The following is a 21,398-nucleotide window of genomic DNA, read 5'->3' on the forward strand; positions in this document are numbered from 1 at the left end:
TATTAAACATGTGCAAACACACTGGAGACGTTGGTCTGTCTGAGCATGTGGAAAAGTCTAAATATTGAAGCTGGATTCGTAACACAACATAAACACTACATCAGCGTTCTGAAGGGTTAAAATGCCACACCAGCTTGTTGTAACAAAGCTCTGGGGCTTACAGCGATCACTGTGCCCACACATGACACGTCCTATGATGTCAGTATGACACCGAGGCACTGCTTTCTGTCAACATTTCCCTTGGCACAAATAATTTTCATGACCCCACTCCGCTTATTTACCACATCATGGCACACATGGTGGGAAAATGTGCTCTCACTGAGCTGTGATGTGGAGAAGGACACATAACGGGTCCAAAAAGAATAATTTAGAAAATGATAGAAACATCCATCATGACTACTGAGTTCCACAACGTCTTCGACATCGCACTCCAACTTTTTGACAGCTCACATTTTATGGGTTGATCTCATAAAGGCTGCTCTGAGAAGACGCCTGCCTCTGTGGCACTACAGCTAATTTGTTTGAGCTCAACATGATGTTCTAAGCAAATTAAATTGAAACAAAATCCAAGCCAAATATACAGTACATGTCCTGCCAGCTTCTTAACACTCTCAAGTTGATGTTTTAAAATGTATCTCTAATCTTTTTCTCACTTTACCCATTTTCTCCCATAATGCTCTCTGGCGTTTGGTGGTAAAACGATAGGGGAAGGAAATCTCCAAGGAATCCGTACAAAGTCCTCTGTGTTTAGCAGGTAAATAATCAATGCTGACTTGTTCCTGTGAAGCAGGAAGACAAACAAGATCAAGCTTTCCTGTCTGCCGTGCAGAGAAGCTGCCGATTTAAAGGTCTTTACCTCAGCTGGTGGCCTTCTTTAAGAGATTACTGGCTGTCTTTAAAGTTTTACTCAGGGTCATTTTATGATTTACACATTTATCACAGAATCTATACCCACAGCTGATGTGTGATGTTTTAATTACATTTTTCACAGTACCCCAACATTTTTGGAATCAGGGTTGTTGATGGAAATGAAAATGGAAAGTCTGGTGGATGAAAGTGCCACTGAAGTGGAGATTTCTGGCTCAGAGTCTGAGAAAACAAAACTCATTGAGAGAAAATGGCCTTTAGAGATCCACAGGTGAATATGGGATCATTTTAAACGAATGTACAGTCATGGAAAAAAACATTAGACCACCGTTTTTCTTAAATTTCTCGTTCATTTCAATGCCTGGTACAACTAAAGGTACATTGGTTTGGACACGTATAATGGTAAGAACAAAAAAATAGCTCATTAGAGTTTTATTAAAGAGCTGATATCTAGACATTTCCCATGGTTTTCTTGATAATGATTTTGGTTATTATCAACAAAACCATGGAAAATGTCTAGATATCAGCTCTTAATTAAACTCTTATGATCAATTTTTTAGTGTTATCATATTTGTCCAAACAACTGTACTTTTAGTTGTACCAGGCATTAAAATTAACAAGAAATTGAAGAAAACAAGGGTGGTCTAATATTTTTTTTCCATGACTGTATATCATCATGAAATGTCCTCAGCTTCAACTTCAACTTTTGGTGAAAAACTGGCTGGCTTTTAAGTTTTATTCAGGGTCGTTTTATGATTTACACATTTATCACAGAATCTAAGCCCACAGCTGATGTGTGCCCACTGAGTCTTGTCAGAATTGTCGCTCAGGGAACGACTCACACTTAAAGCTTATTTTTTCCTGGCACACAAGAAAACGCAACAAACAAAACAAAAAACCCAGTCTATAGAATGAGGGGACAGATTTACAGCCAGTCAGGGTCAAGGGTCATCCGGCTGGATGCTTTCTTGGAGTGGTCTTTTCTCTCTTTACTCCTTTCTTTCTTTGAGGTGTCCCCTCGGCTCCCACCCCTCCCCCAGCATTCCTCTCTTTTGTTTATTCTATATAAATACAATCAGACTGGGCCGCGGCCCACACTGGTATACATTCTCTCTTTCTGTTGGTTTGTCCTTCACACGTACACATGTAGGAAAACACACACGTACGCGGCTCGGGCACACACACAAACAAAAGGAGGCTGTTGACAAAGTGTGGTCGGACCATCGTCCTGCTGCCGCACAAATATACACACATATTCTGACACACTATTCTTATAATACCAATAGCATGACTCCCATATCATACCCTGTCTCGATACTACAAAGATACTACAGCAAAAAACCTAAAACATCAGGAAGAGTAATGGAATAATAGATGACAGAACATGGAACCTAATGTTTTAAATGATTTTGGAATGAATGAATGTTTTGGTCATAAACAACAATAATGTTATTAGCTCTAACTAGAGGTGTGAATCCCCAGAGGCCCCACAATACGATTTTATCCCGATACTTGAGTCAGGATACGATATTATTGCGATTTTAAGCATTTCTCAACATGTTGTGAATTGCGATACAATATATTGCGATTTAACTGTTTAACTGACACAAAATTAAATTCAATCAAGAATTGTTTTGTCAAATAAAGAGAAAATTCTCAGTCTATTCATCTCATTTCAGTCTTTTTATTTCTCCACAATGAAAGTCAAACACACAGACTGACCAACAACGTATTCAGTCAAACTGAACTGAACAGATATCAAACATGTATGGACCACAACAACTGCAGCATTTTCCCAAACTTTACTAAACTTTAAGCTTCACTGCTCTCAATTTTTTGAATGAAACATCAAAAAAAGCCTAACTTTGCAGCATTATGTCGAAAATTTTCCGACACAATATCCTGAGGCACATATATAGATTCCTTAGATCTTCTAGTTTCATATGATACCAGTATCTCCAGTACATTCCTAAAATTGAGCCTGCTACGGACTCCGGAAAAAAAGGGGCGGAAATACTGACGACCTGTAGGCCATCGGAACATTAAATATCGATACTTGGTGGCCATGAATCGATATAATATCGCCACGCAAAATATCGCGATACTATGCTGTATCACCTCTGGCTACAACTATCATGTATTAGTTCAAAATGTACATGGTATGCAGGAATCTGATGTCCCCCATACTTGAGTTTTTGGGATGTTTTTTTCATAGTTAACTTTAACTTTGTAACCAGATATCAATTAAGCAAAGTGTTGAATCACAGTTATCTTGCATATTTAAGTGTGTTTTGTGTTTAAATAAGTTTTGGATCAAATTAAACCTAGTAATTCATGCTAGCAAGGTTTGATACAGTAAGCTAGTTTTGCTCAAATTAATACTCTTGTATTTCTGTGTGTTTTATAATTGTTATTGCAACTTTCAGTTTGCAAGCTTTATCCAACTTAATTCTCAGCTCATTGGTTTATTCACGTACGGCTGCAGAACTGAACGCTCAGCCGTGTTCAGTTCAGTGAGTACAGATACACAGAGATTTAAAAAAATATGCAGATTGATTAAAAATTCTACATGATCGACCGAATTCTAAATGACCATTAATCGATCATCAATTAATTATTTCCATCCCTATTTCGGATGGAGATACTTGAGAAGTTTATGAGGAATGAGCTGCTGTCACTACAGTAACTATACATCTGTGGAGTGAATGTCACACAGCATTCTTGGCATGCTTTTCCTCTCTGTCTATTTGATGTGAATGAGAAACACGGACAATTAATACTTTAACACATTCTTTTCTGGATTGGGTGTTTGCCTAATAACAGGAGATTGGACAGATTTAGAAAAAATAGCCTAGTTTTATTAGTACATTTGGTCAGAAATTAGAGACAATTTTCCTTGTTTTTTTTAACAGAGTTGTGCTGATACAGACACCATCCTAGTGGTTAGTGCTAGCTTAATCCTGGAGACTTGTTAGGGATTGGTATGTTTCAGAGGAAATGGCCATTTTTTGAGCGACGTCCTAAGCAGGTGAATATATTTACACGGTCGCCCATAAAGTTGGTATAATTTGTTTTCAAACACAATCCTCTGTTAATTGTGGTTTCATTTTCATTTTGATATGTTTGGAATAGATTCATTAATAACGTTTTGAAAATATATACACTTTCTGTCAATAGTAACTCAAATTGTCACAATCATTTCATGGAAAGAGGTAAAAAAATATGTTTATTCCAACTTTACCGGCGACCGTGTAGAATAGGTGAAACAAGTTGAATACTTACATCGAGGCAATTATTTTTGTATTATCAGTTTTCTGAATGTTAATTTGCAAACATTTCCAGGACAGATACAAGAAAACTGGAAAAGCCTGGTTCAAAGTTCTTCAGCTCAGTTTGTTGATATATTAGAGTCAAAGGTTTTTCCCGAGGGAACTTCTCTTTTTATCACTCCATAAACCAGAAAATACTACCAACAGCCATAAAAAAGAATCAATTTTCAGCGTGTTTTTAGGGATAAATGTCCCATAAATCAAAGACTACGAATAATATATGAACAAAGCCGCCTGTAAAAACCTTCAGAATGTAAAACCTGAATTCCCCAAAAGTTGTGAAGCTGTGCAAATAAAAACAGAATGCAGTGAGTGTATGCGTTTACAAAAAATGAAAAAGTTTTCCAGTTTGAGCATTTGTTATCTTATCCTTGTACTGTGTGACAGTGAATGTAGGTTGCAAAGGATTTACAAACATTGCAATCTGTTTTAAGTACATTTTTCGCAGTGTCCCAACTTTTTGGGAATCAGGGTTGTTGATGGAAATGAAACTGGAAAGTTTGTTGAAACTTGTTTAGAGAAAATCACCTTTTGTCAAACTGACCCATTTCAATGTTTAAAAACCGAAAAAACAAACAGTTAAAAGTATTTAAAAAAAAAAAAAAATGTTTAAATGAGTGAATTATCCTCATTGAACCATGATCTGTAAGAGGTAAAGAACACCATTGCACTAAATATTGATTGAGATGGTTAGTAATGGTGAAATATAAACAATGTTTATTGGGATTTTTTAGTTTCTGACACTTTTTTGGATAATTGAACATGCCCTGGGTTATTGCTGTTCCTGAAAAAACATGCATAACTGGAGGGTTAAAAGAATGAATATCATCATGAAATGTCCTCAGCTTCAACTTCAACTTTTGCCGAATTTAAGAAAAACTTTTCGACGCAAATAGACATAGTGTAGTAAAATAAGCACAAGTTTGTATTTCGTATATTTTCTTTCCACTACTCTGAAAGAAAACATGTAATGGAAGCAAAATAGCCCAAAAATCTCAAAATTGACCAGTGCATGACAAAACAATGTTTTTGCCTGGAGTGTTTGGCACTGGATGCCTTTCAGTGGTGAGTCTGGAGCTAGAGAGCAACCGCAGTAAAAATGATGTAATCAAATCCCGAAAAAACAAAAAGACAATGAGAAGACAACTTGAGATAGAAAAAAGAGCTGAAGTTCAGTAGGAGTGAGGAAAAGAAGGCGACAGCCAGGAGCGGGCAGTGAGACAGAGAGAAAGAAAGAGTGAGTGAAGGAGTTTAGAGGCCAAGAAGTGTGTGTGTGGCCGTGCCAGGTCTCTGCACCAGTCTGTTGGTAAGGAGACGCACAGGAATGTGTAGCTTTCCAGTTTAAGGCAGTTTAATGAACATCCAGGGCTCTATTTCTCTGGCAGTGCAAAGACTGGAACAAGCAGTGCTGCGACACGCTGGAATTCTCTAATATTAAAATGTGTGATATGTTGTTGGGATAGTCGTGACCTGAGAGCTGAGTGTAAAGGTGGTGAAAGCAGAGCATCATACAGAATGCAAATGACATTAAAAGGCAAGTTCTTGGTATGGTTCCAGACTGGGGATGGGAATTATGAATTAATGATCGATTGATGGTCATTAAGAATGTGGTCGATCACGAAGAATTTTTAATCGATCTGTGTATTTTTTAATTTTTATTTATCTTTGACTGAGTATCAGTATCACTGAACTGAAACACGGCCGAGCGTTCAGTTCTGCGGCCGTATGTGAATAAGCCAATGAGCTGAGAATTTAGTTGAATAAAGCTACAGTTTGCAAACTGAAAGTTGCAATAACAATTTTAAAACTGAAGAAATACAAGAGTATTAATTTGAGCAAAAACTAGTTTACTGTATCAAAACTCGCTGGCATGAATTACTAAGTTTAATTTGATCCAAAACTTATTTAAACACAAAACACACTTAAATATGCAAGATTACTGTGAAAACTAACCTCATGCCTCTTTAGGGCTAAAACAAAACATTCAACTCTACAGTGTCGTCTCACCTGAGTTAGTATTACGATCGACACAGGAAGTCACCTTTCTTACTCTCAAAATAAAAGCGTCCGTTATCTAGACAGGCTTTTGCATAGTGCTGTATATAACTTTTTTATTTTGCCCATGTATGCATTTATACATACGGGTGTATGTATAAAAACATAGCGATTAGTCGATTAATTGATCGTTAACGTATAGATGCTCGAGTTGACAGGCTCCAAACACCCATCATTCCAGACCTAGCAACTCTCATTTTCAGCGTGTTTGCTGATTCAAACAGGTCTGGTTTTCCTCTCGCTGGAGTAACAGGCAGCCATGGATGAGAGCTTTACAGGTGGAACTTAAATTGTCGATCTAAGAACCCATCAGCTATTGAGGATGATTTTATTCTCTGGGGACCATGGACGATATCAGAATATAAAACCTGAATTCCCAAAACATTGTGTAAAACATAAAACATAGAGTGTGTGCGTTTACAAAAAATGAAAAAAGTTTCCCAGTTTGAACATTAGTTATCTTGTCCTTGTACTGACAGTGAATGTAGGTTGCAAAGGATTTGCAACATTGCAATCTGCTTTAAGTAAATTTTTCACAGTTTCCCAACTTTTTTGCAATCAGGGTTGTTGATGGGAACGAAACTAGAATGTTTGGTGGATGAATGTGCTACTGAAGCTGAGATTACTGGCTCAGAGTCTGAGAAAACTAAACTCGTTTAGAGAAAATGGCCTTTAGAGATCCACAGGTGAATATGGGATCATTTTAAACAAATGGATATCATTATGAAATGTCCTCAAACAAAGCACTGAACTGAGCAGGACACTGACCTGTGTGGCTGCGGATGTGGACCCTTAGCGTGCCATTGCTGGCAAATTTTTGTCCGCAGTACGGGCAGATCTTCTCCTTCTCCCCCGTGTGTGTCTGGCAGAGAGAAACAGACATATGGTTGATGTTAGGAAAAACATTTGTAACATTCATCCTCACATCCTTCCTACATTACAAAGTAAAATGTGATCTACTGTGATAGCTGGAATTCAATGTGAGGATATTTATCAGAACATTATCAAAAGTAGAAAATTACTGTATCTTCAAACAACCATTCATACTAAGGTAATCTGATTTTTTAAAGAGGAACTCCAGAATCTAGATTCCACTTTCTTTTTTTTTTACTGCACTGCGTCGTGTTGGACTCAGTGAATGGAGATGCACATGTTCACATGACAGTGATCCACTGAGCTGCCCTGAAGCCAGGATCAAAGAACACAGACGATGCAGATTTGCCAGGGTCCAAAGCCCGGGGGACTAAAGGCCAGGGTGCACGTATGCATTCATCTCCTCATCCTCCTTTTCCTCCTCCCTCCTCTTCCTCTCCTTTCACCTCCCAGCAATCCGTAGTGTTGAGTTCTCATACGGGCTGCACATGCAAACAGGGAAGAAGAGCATGTGGAAAGCATGTACTACCTTCTCCACCCCTTCCCCCCTCAGCCTCTCCTCTCCTTCACTCCCTCCTCGCTGAAAAAGTCCGCTCTGTATTCCTCCTCCCGTCCTGGTATAAATTCCCCGAGAATAATCGTGAGTATGAAAGGCTCAAACTCAGAGCGACAGTTTCAACAGCAGTACAACAATACAGGAACACCTCCTCTCTGGGCCCCCATCCTTTCCTCCATCACCCCACTGTGTCCCTCTGACACCTCGGGTGTTTCGTTACAAAGGCTCCATCCACACACACACACACACACACACATGCACAAACAAATCCACACACATATATATATATATATAGGAACACATGTGTCCCAGATGGACCAGTGTTGCATTATTTAGTAACTTGTTTGTACAACAGAGAAAACAACGGTGGTATTCTACCTTCACAGGCACTCAACCCTACAAAGGGGAGTTGGAGAGAGCTATTTCACTTGGGAATGTCACGTTCCGGATCATAAGTGTGGAATTTATTGGGAGTTGCAGGTAATTACTCAAAGTTTTTATATATAATTCATCTGATGCCTGCTGAAAAACCAACCCTATAATTTTCACTCATGGGTGAATTCTTCCAAAATAGCAGCAAAAGAAGGTGAGACTATGTTGCACAATGTGGAAAACATACAATACATGCACATACATGCTGACACACACGCCCTCTCAGATAACACAAATCCAGGAGAAAGCATTGACTGTAACACAAGAGTGCTCCATGAATAACTCAGCCTGTTCTGCCAGAAATGGACCACACTGATCTTCATTTACACAAGATGCAACAGCACATATGACACAAAGTATACACCTATTCTGTCCTGTTCGGAGTAGAAAACTGTTTGATAATCGATCCATTTTCTTTCCTCAGTTTTCTATCAAACATTCGCTGGTAACAGATACTCAAATGTGACAATTTGCTTCCTCTCGCTGACTGTCTTATAATAACCACCAGGTTGTTACACCGGATTTTCCTGTTTTCCGTTTTCATTTTCAGTTGATCTGGTTCTATGAAACAAATTCAAGTAGTTTCACAGCATATGTTGCAATAGTAACTGAGCTATGTTGATTTTTCTTTCATAAAACTGAATCTTTTTTTGTTGTAAACTTTTGGTGTTAGTGTCCTATTGGAAGTTCTCTACTGAGGTAGTTTTTTATAAACCTAACATCTTCTGCATTCAGAATATACAAATGCACTGCTCCCAGTAGACCATACAAACTAGGCATTGGCAATCACTGCACTATAAACACTGTACAATATTTCTATAAATTAATTTATATGTGCAATATTCTATGGTCCATCTTCTCTGTCTACTTTGCTGCTGTAATTCTTGAAATGTCCCTGTTGTGGGACTAATAAAGGAAATCTTAATCTTAATCTTTTCTGTTTCCCTAACCTTAACTAAGTAGTTTTTCTATCTAAACCTCACCAAATATTACCATTTCACAACAGTAACAATGAATTCCAGTGCTTAACTTTTAATAGGAAACCAAACAAACCATTTCATGTTGTTTCTTTAGTTGGGGGATATGATGATACTGTATTAGTGTTCTGCTGTGTCTATATGTTCACCCATTGGTGACTGCTGATTACTGTCCAGAATAAGATGATGATCTAAATAGTATAATTAGTTGCAGCCCTTCTCAAAGCATCGTACCTCTGTGAGAACAATTGGCAGTCAGCTCAAACTGTGATCTTAGAAACCTGGATCAGATATTTGTAACTTATCTTAACCTCTCTGTACTTTTTGATTTCCATCATATGTGCAAAATCAACATGGTGCACAGTGCTATGGTTTGATATGATGCTAATAAAAGATGACCGGGACATATATATGTGATTATTTGGGCAAACCTGCCAAGAATGAAGGTGTACATTATATAAGACTCAACAACAGCATGGATAAAAGCAGGGTGATCCTGCTCATGTAAACAAGGCCAGCAAGTTGTCGTCTCCTCAGCAACCTGGCTTTGATCAAGGCCAGATTTCCCAGCAGCCCGTAAGCAGTGAGACAGTTCAACATGCCTGTCTTCAGCCCTACTGTTCTGAGACAACCTCCAAGACTTTTTCTTTTGCCTTGTGCCAAGAAGCTGTTTGGTTTCAATCTTGATCCATAACCACACCGGACGTTGTCAGATTTAGGGCTCATAATCTGCAGCGAGATCTGTTTGGGGCTTTGAAACCCTGCGGAGCTAATGGACTAACTGCCATTTCTAATCAACATAGGAATTGATTTCCAAGCCTTCATGGGCAGCAACGGTCAAGATGGATGTCCCCGTCCAGTTTTGACAGTCTAAGATGTTAGAACAGTTAGCTGTCTCACTGTCAGGAGACTCAATGTGAAACAATGGAAACATTTAGGTAGATGGTCGGGCTGACATTTATTGCCTTTTAAATTTAAAGTGACAGCATACGATTGATGACGGAAAAAGCAGAATATTCCTTTATACTATCTGTGGTAACATGAAAGATAACTGTGTCGATCAACTTCATTTTTCCAGTTTTATAAGTTACGTTTTAACTGTTATGTTTGAATATGGGTTCCTTTTAGGCCTGGGCGGTTATATGATCACGATTAGTGATTGCAATTAGTGGTTTCACAGGTCGATTACGGTGATCAGTTGTGAGCAAATTTACTCGATCAAACATGTCGGAAATGTGCTTGACAACAGCCAATCAGAGTCGACCTTTTCCTGTTCCACTTCCGTTTGTAAGTTGCCAGAGAAGTAAACAGAAAGACCTAGCATGGAGCCAAAGGTGGAGCTGAGGGCAGCGAAATAGATGTCAGCCATGACTTGGAGCAATAAACCAGGAAGGTACAGGTGAATGTTGGGAAAGGAAATTACAATCTATCTGCCGCTGTATCGAGAGAAAACGAACATTCAGAGCACAGCAATTCACACACAGGTATGGTGCATTCAATAGCGTCTGAACGGCTATGGTGCATTCAAGAGCATGGGACATATGAACACTATTACTGAATGGAACTTAGTTCTATAAACAAGTTTGAAGATTTGTTGTACTGTTGAATAAAAATAGTTTTTATATTTTTCTATGTTCATCTTATTTAATTTGCTTTGTTATTTACTTTGCTTTGTTATTTACTTTGCTTTGTTATTTACTTTGTATGTTAATCAAATATTGTACAAATCTCTAGTTTCTTTCGTTTTCAGTACAGATACTTTGAAACTGGCAAATAAAAAATAAAAAAATTGTGATAATAATCGAGATCGGACAATATGAAAATTATGTTGTGATCTTTTTTTGCCATATCGCCCAGCCCGAGTTCCTTTTTTTTGGTAACTGACGGTTTTTGACTGGAAATGAATGGCGACATAGTTAAATATCTGATCATATTGTCCGGTGAAAATAATTCTTGCTAAGCTTCACTCTGGCGAAAAAGGGGAAAAGAAGGTCATGCTGTTACGAGCCTGACAGGCAGTCACCACAAATATTTTTATACTTCGGGTGGGGTCCACGCAGTCTGCCCGGGAGATTCATCTTAGTGGCGTCATGCTGGTGTGCTGCTAGGTGGGCTTGGAAAGGTAGTGTGGAGAGTGTGGAAAGACATGAGAGATCACTTTGTCTATGATGATGAGTATGGCTGTCCCAGTTTGTTAAGCATAGAGGCGGAAAGTCATTTCGGCTTAAACAGCACTAACTTTGATAGTTAATTATTAACGTTACAGTACACAAATGAAGTTTATGTGTCTACTTTTGATGTCATGCAGCCTGCTAATCTCTACTTCCTCTTCTTCTCTACTATTTTTCACTTTTTTGCAGAATATTTTGTTCGTATGCCCCCTGGCATTTCTGAGAATACTGCAGTGAGTGACACGTTGAGCATAAGTGGCTCTGTGCATACTTGTAGCTTGCACGCCATCTGCGCAGGCTCGCACCACAGTGTCACACACAAATATAAACAAAGATTTAGTGCCTGCTGCGCCTCTTCCTGCCTGGCACAAAAGTCAGCCAGGGTGGACTGTCCGGGCCTGTTAGACCTCATTTAACATGCTTTGTGGGTATAACTTTTTTGCAGTGTCAACAATTTATAACATATACATTTATACATGTTTTTTATTTTTTAACAGCGTTTTTATGCAATCAAGTCTGTTAACTGGACTCATTTTATTTGCAATATAACAGCCTATAAGCAAAATTAGCCTACATTTCAATAAAACATTTATATCTATATTATATATAGTTATTGCTACCTATTTTGTTCATTGATTTTCTTATATTATCTTACATTGTGATTGTTTTTGTAATTGTTTTTGTAACTTTAGAGCAATCTGGATCATCTGGATCCTTCGGGATCTGCTTATCAATAGTTTTTAAGCTTTATAGACGGATAACATTTGACCAGAATTTCTCCCATTAATCCTGGACGTTGAAATCTTCCAGGACACATGAACACACAAGTTATTTCTAACAGAAACCCTGCTTTGAACTGTGTGCATTTCAAATAAATGCAACACAAATGTAGCTTGAACTCAATTTGGGGACAAAGTGACAGCCGTGGCAGACATGCAATCACTGTCTATGATTGAGGTCGTCTGGCTCCGGCTCTTTTCATTTACCTTCTTGTGGCTCTTGAGGACTGAAGGAGTGACAAAGGCCTTCTCACACAGGTCGCACTTATACTTCTTATGGCCGTCGTGCACCACCTGGATGTGGACATTGAGCGTGTCCTTCCTCTTGAAGGTGGCGTCGCACTGGTCACACTTGAATGTCCTCTCACCTGTAGCGGGGACATTTGGAAGAGCCATTTCCAGTTTTCTATTGTTGAGCCTCTAAACACACAGTCATCATGCACAGCAAGAGGGGACCCAATTTCACTGGGGCGATTGTGTGGGCAGAGAAATACAAAGAGGGGTGTTTCATTGCACCAGACAACCCTGAACAATAGTCTTTAGAAAAGTCTGGTTCTGGGAGTTTTTTTAAGCAGAAGTCGTTCTTTCTTGTGCATCTGTAGCTGAACGCATCCCCGGGGAAACAGTAAAACAAACTGCTCTGCCATATGTTTCATCTGAAATGGTTCTGTCTTGTTTTTTTGTTTTTTTACAGTGCAAAAAAATGTAAGTGTTATTGTATTAATCATTCCACTGACAAGCACTAAAACGCCAGGCAGACAGTACTCAGACAGCACAATCTCAGCTGTTCACAGAGGGCAGCCTGATGTTTTCCTTCACGCCTCTGCTCCCTGTCTCCATACAACAGCCTCTATTGTTGAAGAGTAGTTGTTTCCATTATATGGAGATCATTCAATTTCCACAGACTAGTTTGGTGAGTGTGTGTGTGTGTGTGTGTGTGTGTGTGTGTGTGTGTGTGTGTGTGTGTGTGTGTGTGTGTGTGTGTGCGTGCGTGCGTGCGTGCGTGCGTGCGTGCGTGCGTGCGTGTGTGTGTCTGTCTGTTTGGCGGGAGCAAGTGGTTACACGCTTGTGCTCATTCTCCTGTTACCAAGGCCGATGATGGTCAGCTCAATAAACTGGAACAGCACTGAAAGCTGAGGTCCATTGTGTTTTTAATCAAATCCAAACTTTCACTTGATGATAATTAATGTCAACAACACCCTCACATAAAGATTTCATTATTACTTTGCAGCAGTCTGCTGTTAAACCATGCATACGCCTACACAGACATGCACAGACAGTAATTTATACATTCACATACACACAGGATTCGTCTCGAGGTCTTGAACCAACTAAAAAGGCCACATCTGACATCTGACTCGACATAAATGTGCTGTGCATGTTTCACTGGCCAAGAAGCACACACATACTAACAGCTCTGTTTCTAAAGGAAACTGATTTTCTTTCTATCAGTGGAGTGTGGGTAGAACATGCAGATGAACAGTGTTTGGCTTCCCTCCATGTTGGCTGCATCCACTGGGAAGGAAAAGTTCTCTGGATGATGTGAAACGTGTTAATTTAAGATAACTTGTTCAGGAGCTTTCTTTTTAACAAAACTCACAGGGGGTCCAGACTTGTTGTAAGAGTCTTGGCTGGTGGTCTGCCTTTCTCAACAGTGAAACTATGTATTATTTGACCAAAGTAAATCTATAAATCTGAATGGATTGGAAAATAAATATGTTGCAGAGTTCAATGAAAATATTAAAAATCTTGGTTTCAATTAATTGACAGATGTGAGTTTTTATGTTTGTCATTTTTTATAATCCTGGTTCAGTAGCTGTAAGGAAACGTCTCTCACTCCCACAGCTGCTTGTTTGAAAAATAACAAAAGAAAAAACAAGTTGCTCGAAAGAAATATAGGTAAATTAATAATTGGGTTGCGGCATCTCCATTAACTGTAGTGGATAGTATTTTAAAGGAAAGAAACTTTAACTTCTTCCAAAGTTCTCGATTTTTAGTTGTTTTTCAAAGGATTATGAAATGGAATAATAATCTGAACGGGGGAGACAAGAATTTGCCACCTGTTTTTAATTTTCTTCTTTAGAAATCAATGAGATTTTGTTACTTTACTTGTATTTTATTTTGTTAATTTAGTTAAACTTTGCGTCATTTTGTGACTAAGAGACAATCACTGTGGAGCTAACATGGTGTCCTAGCATTAACTCACAAAGACGGACACATTTATTCAATGGCACGTCTATTCTCTCACCTACAGTGAAATCACACACGATCCTCCGCCCCACATTCTGTCTAGAACTTGATACATAATACGAGTCCTGGTATTATATGGCCTGCCTCCTGAGACAGCGGCAGGAAATGCCGTGAGCTTTACAATCTCTTTGTTATCTGGTGGCTCAATTGGAGGACCAGCGTCCTGCCAAGGCTCCACTGCAGCTCAACTGTCTGGGGAGGACAGTTTGTGCCGGGCCACAGCAGCCAGGGACGAGCAGACAGCCTCTCTAATGTCTCCTTGGAGATATGTTTGATAGAGTTATGATGTCTATTATTATTAATATCTACATGGGTAAGGAGGAGTTGAAGGCTGATAAAAAATTATCATCTAAAGACTAGACCCCAGACTTGTTTTGAAACATTTATATCAGGTAGAGCTGGGAAATTTATTAAAGGTTATTCCTATTACGATTTTTGCTTCCAACAATTATGAAATCAAGATAATTAAAACGATAATTGGGCCACATTTAATTTCACAATGATGCCCTCGATTTGTCTTGACTGTAATATGTTGAACACAGTTTTTAATAATAATAAATAAATCTCAATAATATTGTATCACACCTCAAGTATTGGGATTAAATCGTATTGTGGGACCTCTAGTGATTCACACCTCTATCATGAGTATACATGGATTCATTGGGGTCACAGCAACACACAGAGGCTCTCACACTCATACTTACTGTTGTGGATGAGTAAGTGGCGCTGTAGAGAGAAGGGGGTGCGGAACAGAGCTTTGCACTCCTCACACTGGAAGGGTCTTTCTTCAGAGTGGGTCTGCAGAGAGAGCAGAGCAGCGTCAGCATGTTTATAATGTGTAAGGCGAGCCGCCTCCTGCCTCAGTGTGGATGTTGATGAAGCTTCTTATATTGATGTGAGAGGATCATGCAGAAGGCTCCGTGGATGATTTGGTTTGTTGACTTGATGAGGACAAGTAGCTTGAGGGGCTTTAAGTTCAAAGTGCTTCTGTTTTTCTGCTCCCCCCTCTCCATGCCCGACCCATCTATCTGAGTGACACCTCAATCCCAAAAGTAAACATGGGGGACCTCAGGGGTGGAGCAGACCAGAGACCCCACAGATAACAGCCACCAACGAGACCCTGATTGATTACAGCCTCACTAATAAACCAAGCTTTGAAGTGCCTTTCAATTAATATGTCTCCTCAGCAAACACCAATCAGCTGCACATAACAGTACGAAGAAAGTCATTTCCGCTCTTCTGAAAGCCAAATTAGAGCAATAATCAACTCACCAGTGATAGCACATCTGCTCACCTTCTTGTGATTCTTGTAGACGTTGCGGTGGGCGAACTCTTTCCCACACAGCTTACATTTGTACGGTTTGTCCTCGCTGTGGATGATCTTATGAGCCGTCACCTGGTCCAGGCGCTTGAACGAACGACTGCAGATCTCACAGGTGTACGGTCGCTTCTCTAATCATTGGGAGGTTAAAGGGGACATATTATGCTCATTTTTAGGTTTTATTTAATGTTGTATGTATGTTTACATGCTTCATTGCTCAAAAAACACATTATTTTTCTCATGGTGTCTGTCTGACTATAGCTGTCTTCCTCTGCTTGAAACACGCTTTTTTAACGACTGTCCCTTTAAGCTAACCTGAAAAGCAAAAATTATGTTTTCCATTAAGAAAAGCCCTTAGTGAGATCCTAATCAAAATAAGAGGCCTTTACAAATTATTATTAATAATTATTTACAAAATAATACCCCTTTTTGACCAAAGCAGTTCCAGGGATGGTTTGGAGCCATTAACGTTAATGTTAATAAGAACGTAATCGCCGCTCATAGCAATTATGACGAGCAGAACAAATGTGTTGTATGTGCCAATGTAGGCTTGCAAAGCCAGGAGCAACATTTATAAAGAGAAGATGTAGACTGCCATAGTTGTTGTTATAGTTGCTGAGAAAGCGAGAACGTAAACAGTGACGTAATGACGTGGCTCTCTAGCCTGTGGAAAAGCAAACAGGTTCTGAGACGGTTCACAAGTTGAACCAACTGCGAAACAGCACCAGTCTAGGAAAATAGCCAGGTTCAAGTTGGTCAAAAGGGGGTAAAAGAGGTGGAGTGGGGGTGAGCTGAGGCGGGCTAAGCGCAGCAGCGACCCGCCTGTGAGGGCATTAAAATTCACCCCCTCACAATGGTCATGTATGGTGAAATTAGTTATAAAGACAAAAATTGTTTATTATGAACCGGGCTGTTAACGTTTTTATTTCTGCTGTAAAGTTTGGCATTTAAATATTGGGGTACATGAGGTTTGACTCCCTTTTGGAGCCTGCCTCAAGTGACCATTCAAGGAACTGCACTTTAGCATTGGCTTCACGTTTTTTATTCTCATAGGTTGCCGCTTGGTTTTCACACACACCTTAACCACGACTGTAACTGCCTATAGCTGTTTGGTAAAAGCCTGACAAAATAGATTTTTGTTTTTCCGGGTCTTCCACATCTGCACTCTGTCTCTCTGCACCCTAACCCTAACCATTTATGCATTGCATGAATTGTAGCCGCAAAATGACTGAAATGGCACTGTAGCAGCCTGTAACTGCATACAGGCTTCATCCATTTCTCCACGGATTGAGCATTTTTATACTTTCACAGTATTTATGCAGCACCTATACCTGCTTTATAACCTAAAATACTTAAACATGGGACCTTTAAGCTGGTTTTATTGTGGTTCACAGAGATGACACTTCAAGTTAGGGAACGATGTATTTAATGCAGAATTTCCTTACCTGAGTGTGTGATCATATGCCGTTTTAGCTGGTTTGTAGAGATGAACTTCTTGTCGCATGCGTGGCAGTCAAGTATTTCATGTACCTAAAAGAAAAGAATAAAAAAGAGTTTTGGCCTTACTGATAGTTTTTTTTAAAAACTTGGGATAAAAGAGCAAGTAAAAGTTGAAGGATCACAGTCTGCGATAGTCAACAGAAACTAAATCTTGTCCGTTTTCATTAGACTGATGTCTACTGACAGAAAAGCAATTAAAGTGATGAAAAGTTCCAATCCTTTTTCTGCTTCAGAGCATAGCTCCAATAATTGCACATTCAATAGTTCCCCAGCGTACAGCTACAATAGCATATGCTAATGTGGAGCTGCTCCTCTTGTCACAGCTGTGACTGCAAAAGCTTGTTCAGCTAAATGATGATAATGGCAGTTTTAAGCTGCTTCGGAGCTAACGTGTCATTATGGAAAGTTTGATTGCTCCTCTGCTAGAATAATGCCCCGATGTCTTTGATGTGAGCTATAAGAACACAATATGTGACATATTTATTGGAACACTTGTTTAAGTAGGACCCAATTATTCTCAACAGCCTTTTTGAATGTGTTACTGCAAAAACATGATTTGTCAAAATCTAAATTTATAGAAACATATTCAGATATTTGATTTATAACAGACAATGGTTCAGACAATAATGCATGACTGGAAATCATTTTTGCCGTCATGAGCCACATAATAGCAGAACTGGCACAGGTGCACGTAAAGAGGCCACATGGGAATATTACATACGCCTATTTTAAAATACCCCTGAGGTCTGAAACTGGAGAATACTGACTCATAGATAGGTGAAGTAGGTTAAATGATGCACTACTAAACTATGTCACAACTTCCATGTGACTTTAACTGTTGAGCAGTTTGGAGGAGGCTCGATGATGAATAAGGTGACACGCTGGATTAATGCCTGTTGTTTAATCTAGATGATAGATGATGACAAGAGAAAATGAAAATTCACATTTACCAGCAGGGATAATTAATGAGGAGTATTAGTTAATAAATGACAACCAATTAGAGGATTTGTTTAAGGCACCTTGCATAATAATCAAAGACCCAACATCATCGAAAGCACTCTACACGTAAAAACAGCAAGTGATTTATCCATGAAGAAAAAACAAGTTATCCATTGATCTACTTGTTTTTCTAAATCCTGACAAAACCAGCAGAAATCGACATCCCATCTTCGACTTTTCTACGCCAATCTAATGTATTCTGGTTTATTGCCTCCACCAAGGGGGTCATGCTTTCAGCCCAGTTTGATTGTCTGATTGTCAGCAGCATTATGGAAAAAAGTTCTGGCCCGACTTTGATGATACTTAGTGGAAGGGTATATAATGGGCCAAAAAAGAACCTATTACATTTTTAAGTGGATCAGAATCCCAGGGCAAATTTCAATTTCATTAGCATTGCGAGACAGGGCATTGGTGCAGCGTTCAAATGGTCGCAGAATAATGGGAAAAATGAGTTTTCAACAAGGAAAATGCTCCTTAAGACGGAACAACAACTTAGAAAGTGGGCAAAATGTTGGTACACAGCTTGCAGAGGGTCATTTTTGGGAGGGTAACATTTTTTCATATTGTCCAATCTTGATTATTATCACAATTCTTTAAATTGTTTTTAAAATGACCGTTTGAAAGCATCTCTACTGAAAACTAAATAAACTAGAGATTAGTTCAATATTTTATTAACATATGAAGTAAATAACAAATTGAACAGATTTGTTGTTGTTAGAAAGCCCATGCTGTTAATGCTTTGTTAACTTGTTTATTGAATTAAGTTCCATTCAGTAATAACTTGTTTCTCTGTAAGGTTTTATGTATTCCACGCTGTTTAACGCACCATAGCCGTTCCGACGCTATTGAATGCACCACACACTATTGAATGCACAATACCTGTGTGTGAATTGCCGTGCTGTGAATGTTAGTTTTCTCTCGGTAAAGCGGCGGATAGATTATATTTTCCTTTACTCTTTCCATTCACCTGTACCTCTCTGGTTTATTGCTGACATCTATTCCACTGCCCTCAGCTCCACGTTTGGTCTTTTTACTTCTCTGAGCGGCTGTTACCATTCACATTTCCGACATGTTTGATCAAGTTAATATGCTCACAGCTGATCACCATAATCGACCTGAAATTTATCGCGATCACTATTCACGATCATATAATCGCCCAGGCCTATTTAGAATAGGTATTTTTTTAGCACCTGAATGTTGCATGTCGAACTCTCACAAGCACCTACAACCACACTATGAATCAAAAAAATACTTTTTATATTTAAAATGCATGTTTGAAATGAATCATATCTAATGACTCAATTGATTTGTTATCATGCAAATACTGGAAACTGCAATTAACATGTTGTTTAAGCACCCTCCACATTACGACTTAAAGCTCATGAAAACGCCACAGTCGGAAGAACGACTTCTGAACTTGAATGCACCATTGGTTTTGGCACAAGAGTGCTAGTTATTTAATACAATTGTATTAATTGCATTGAAATTACATTGTTATGTCAAAGAAACATCAGCCTGTCTAACCTGGAAATAACTATCCACTTATAGATGTCTAAACAACAATTGTAAAAGCTTTCATGAACTGAACATGTGCTGATACTGTCAATACACAGTTCCAACACAAATATATATTTGTATAAAAATATTTTAGAATAGCAACTCCGATCAAATCTGTAATCCATCAGTGAGAGGGAGAATCCCGACGCCAAAGTTAAAACCTCATTGTCTGCCAATAGAGCGTCTTAAATTTCACAAGACCTGTGGGATGAGCTAGTGAAAAAAAACCCACCCGTCTGCGCTTTGTCGCCCAGAATATATCTGTAAGAACTTGATCATAAAGACAGCCTCACCTGGAGAGGGAATAACGGAACAAAGTGAGCTCAGAAGTTCAGGAAGCGGAGGCGAAAGCTAGATTAAGAGGTTAGACTGGGTTATAGAAAGAGTGGAGTGTGATGGATTCCACTGTACAGCCAGAAAAGAGACATCACTGCTAAAATGGATCATGCAAAACTGCGCGAGCTGAGTAAATCCTCTCAGATCCGATGCAAAGTGTCTCTTTGGAATAGTTTGAGCTGTACAGATGTTGAGCCTCACCTTTCTGTGTTCTTGTAGATTCAGAGAGGAGGAGCATTTTCGGTTGCATATGGTGCATGTGAGTTTCCGACGTGCACTTCCTGTAAAGGGACATGAAAAGTGGATTAAAATGACAAAAACTAACCTACAGGACTGATAACAAAAGTGGGCAATCATTACAACAATTTCACAATCAGAAACAGAAAAAATAAAAGTCTTCCTGGACACAGAGCTCTCATCATCATCCCACCATTCTGGGACCCTCCCCTTATCCCCATCTGAATCGCATGACCCACATCTGACGAGTCTGATCCACTTCCCCCCTCGCCCACACACACACAGACACACACACACTCACACTCACACAGCCCTTGTCCTGACCACATTGGTAAAACATCAAGGGCCGGATCTGATCTCCGGCTGAGATGAACATCTTACTTTCGGGTTGATATTTGATTCACATGTAAGGCTGCGCAGATCTCCGCTGCCCTACATCCCATCATAAATAGCTATGGAAGTCCAATTATCTGAAGGAGTGAGCCGCCCCAGAACACACAGGTCAGCAATTATGTAGCACAAGTAATTAGAGATGTGTCTCAACATTGCAGAGATTATAACTGATCGAGGTCAAGTACTGTTACTGCAGTTTCTTCAGTGCTGAGGCTGCTAATGGACGATTAGCTTCATTACGTGACAATTTGAAAAAATTGCTATGCACGTGTGTTCTCGAGACGGACGAAGAGAAAATCACAGAGGGACACACAGGGAGAGACAGAGATGCCAACCTGTGTGAACATTTCCTTTATGCTTCTTCAGAGCATCCTTGCTCTTGAATCTTTTGCCACAGCTCTCTGCTTTACAGATGAACCTGGCATCTCCTTTACAGGCTTCCTTATGCTGTTCAAAACTGTACACACAAAAAGAAGAAGAAGAAAAAAGAGGAGGAAAGAACTTTATCTAGCTGCGAAAAATAAATGGCATGTGTCCACTGTACATTGGAGTGTCTCCAATTATCTTTGAGCGGTGCATGTATGTTACCTGGATATGGAGCTGAATGTGTTGTGGCAGATGGAGCACTGGTGCGCTTTAGAGTCACCTGACGGGTCCGGTGACTCAGAACAATGCAAAACACTGGGGAAGGATTCAAAATACAAACAAATTAGGCACCAAAATACAAAATTAAACACATCAGGGTCATGGCTAAACCATATGCCTG

At 39.3% G+C, this 21,398-nt stretch overlaps 1 protein-coding gene across 1 annotated transcript in view; it reads right to left on the reverse strand.

The window, feature by feature from the left end:
* prdm5 (PR domain containing 5) overlaps positions 1–21,398 on the reverse strand; it is a 49,050-nt gene that overhangs the window by 20,064 nt on the left and 7,588 nt on the right. Inside the window, exons 6-13 of the mRNA XM_059341360.1 lie at positions 21,221–21,313; positions 20,968–21,089; positions 20,204–20,283; positions 17,056–17,140; positions 15,584–15,741; positions 14,994–15,087; positions 12,247–12,407; positions 7,020–7,113 (exon numbers count right to left, since the gene is read on the reverse strand). Of these exons, the coding sequence (XP_059197343.1) occupies positions 7,020–7,113; positions 12,247–12,407; positions 14,994–15,087; positions 15,584–15,741; positions 17,056–17,140; positions 20,204–20,283; positions 20,968–21,089; positions 21,221–21,313 (887 nt within the window). The remainder of the gene's footprint in view (positions 1–7,019; positions 7,114–12,246; positions 12,408–14,993; positions 15,088–15,583; positions 15,742–17,055; positions 17,141–20,203; positions 20,284–20,967; positions 21,090–21,220; positions 21,314–21,398) is intronic.

This window comes from Centropristis striata, chromosome 9 (assembly GCF_030273125.1).
Source record: "Centropristis striata isolate RG_2023a ecotype Rhode Island chromosome 9, C.striata_1.0, whole genome shotgun sequence".
In the NCBI taxonomy this organism is placed as follows: domain Eukaryota; kingdom Metazoa; phylum Chordata; class Actinopteri; order Perciformes; family Serranidae; genus Centropristis; species Centropristis striata.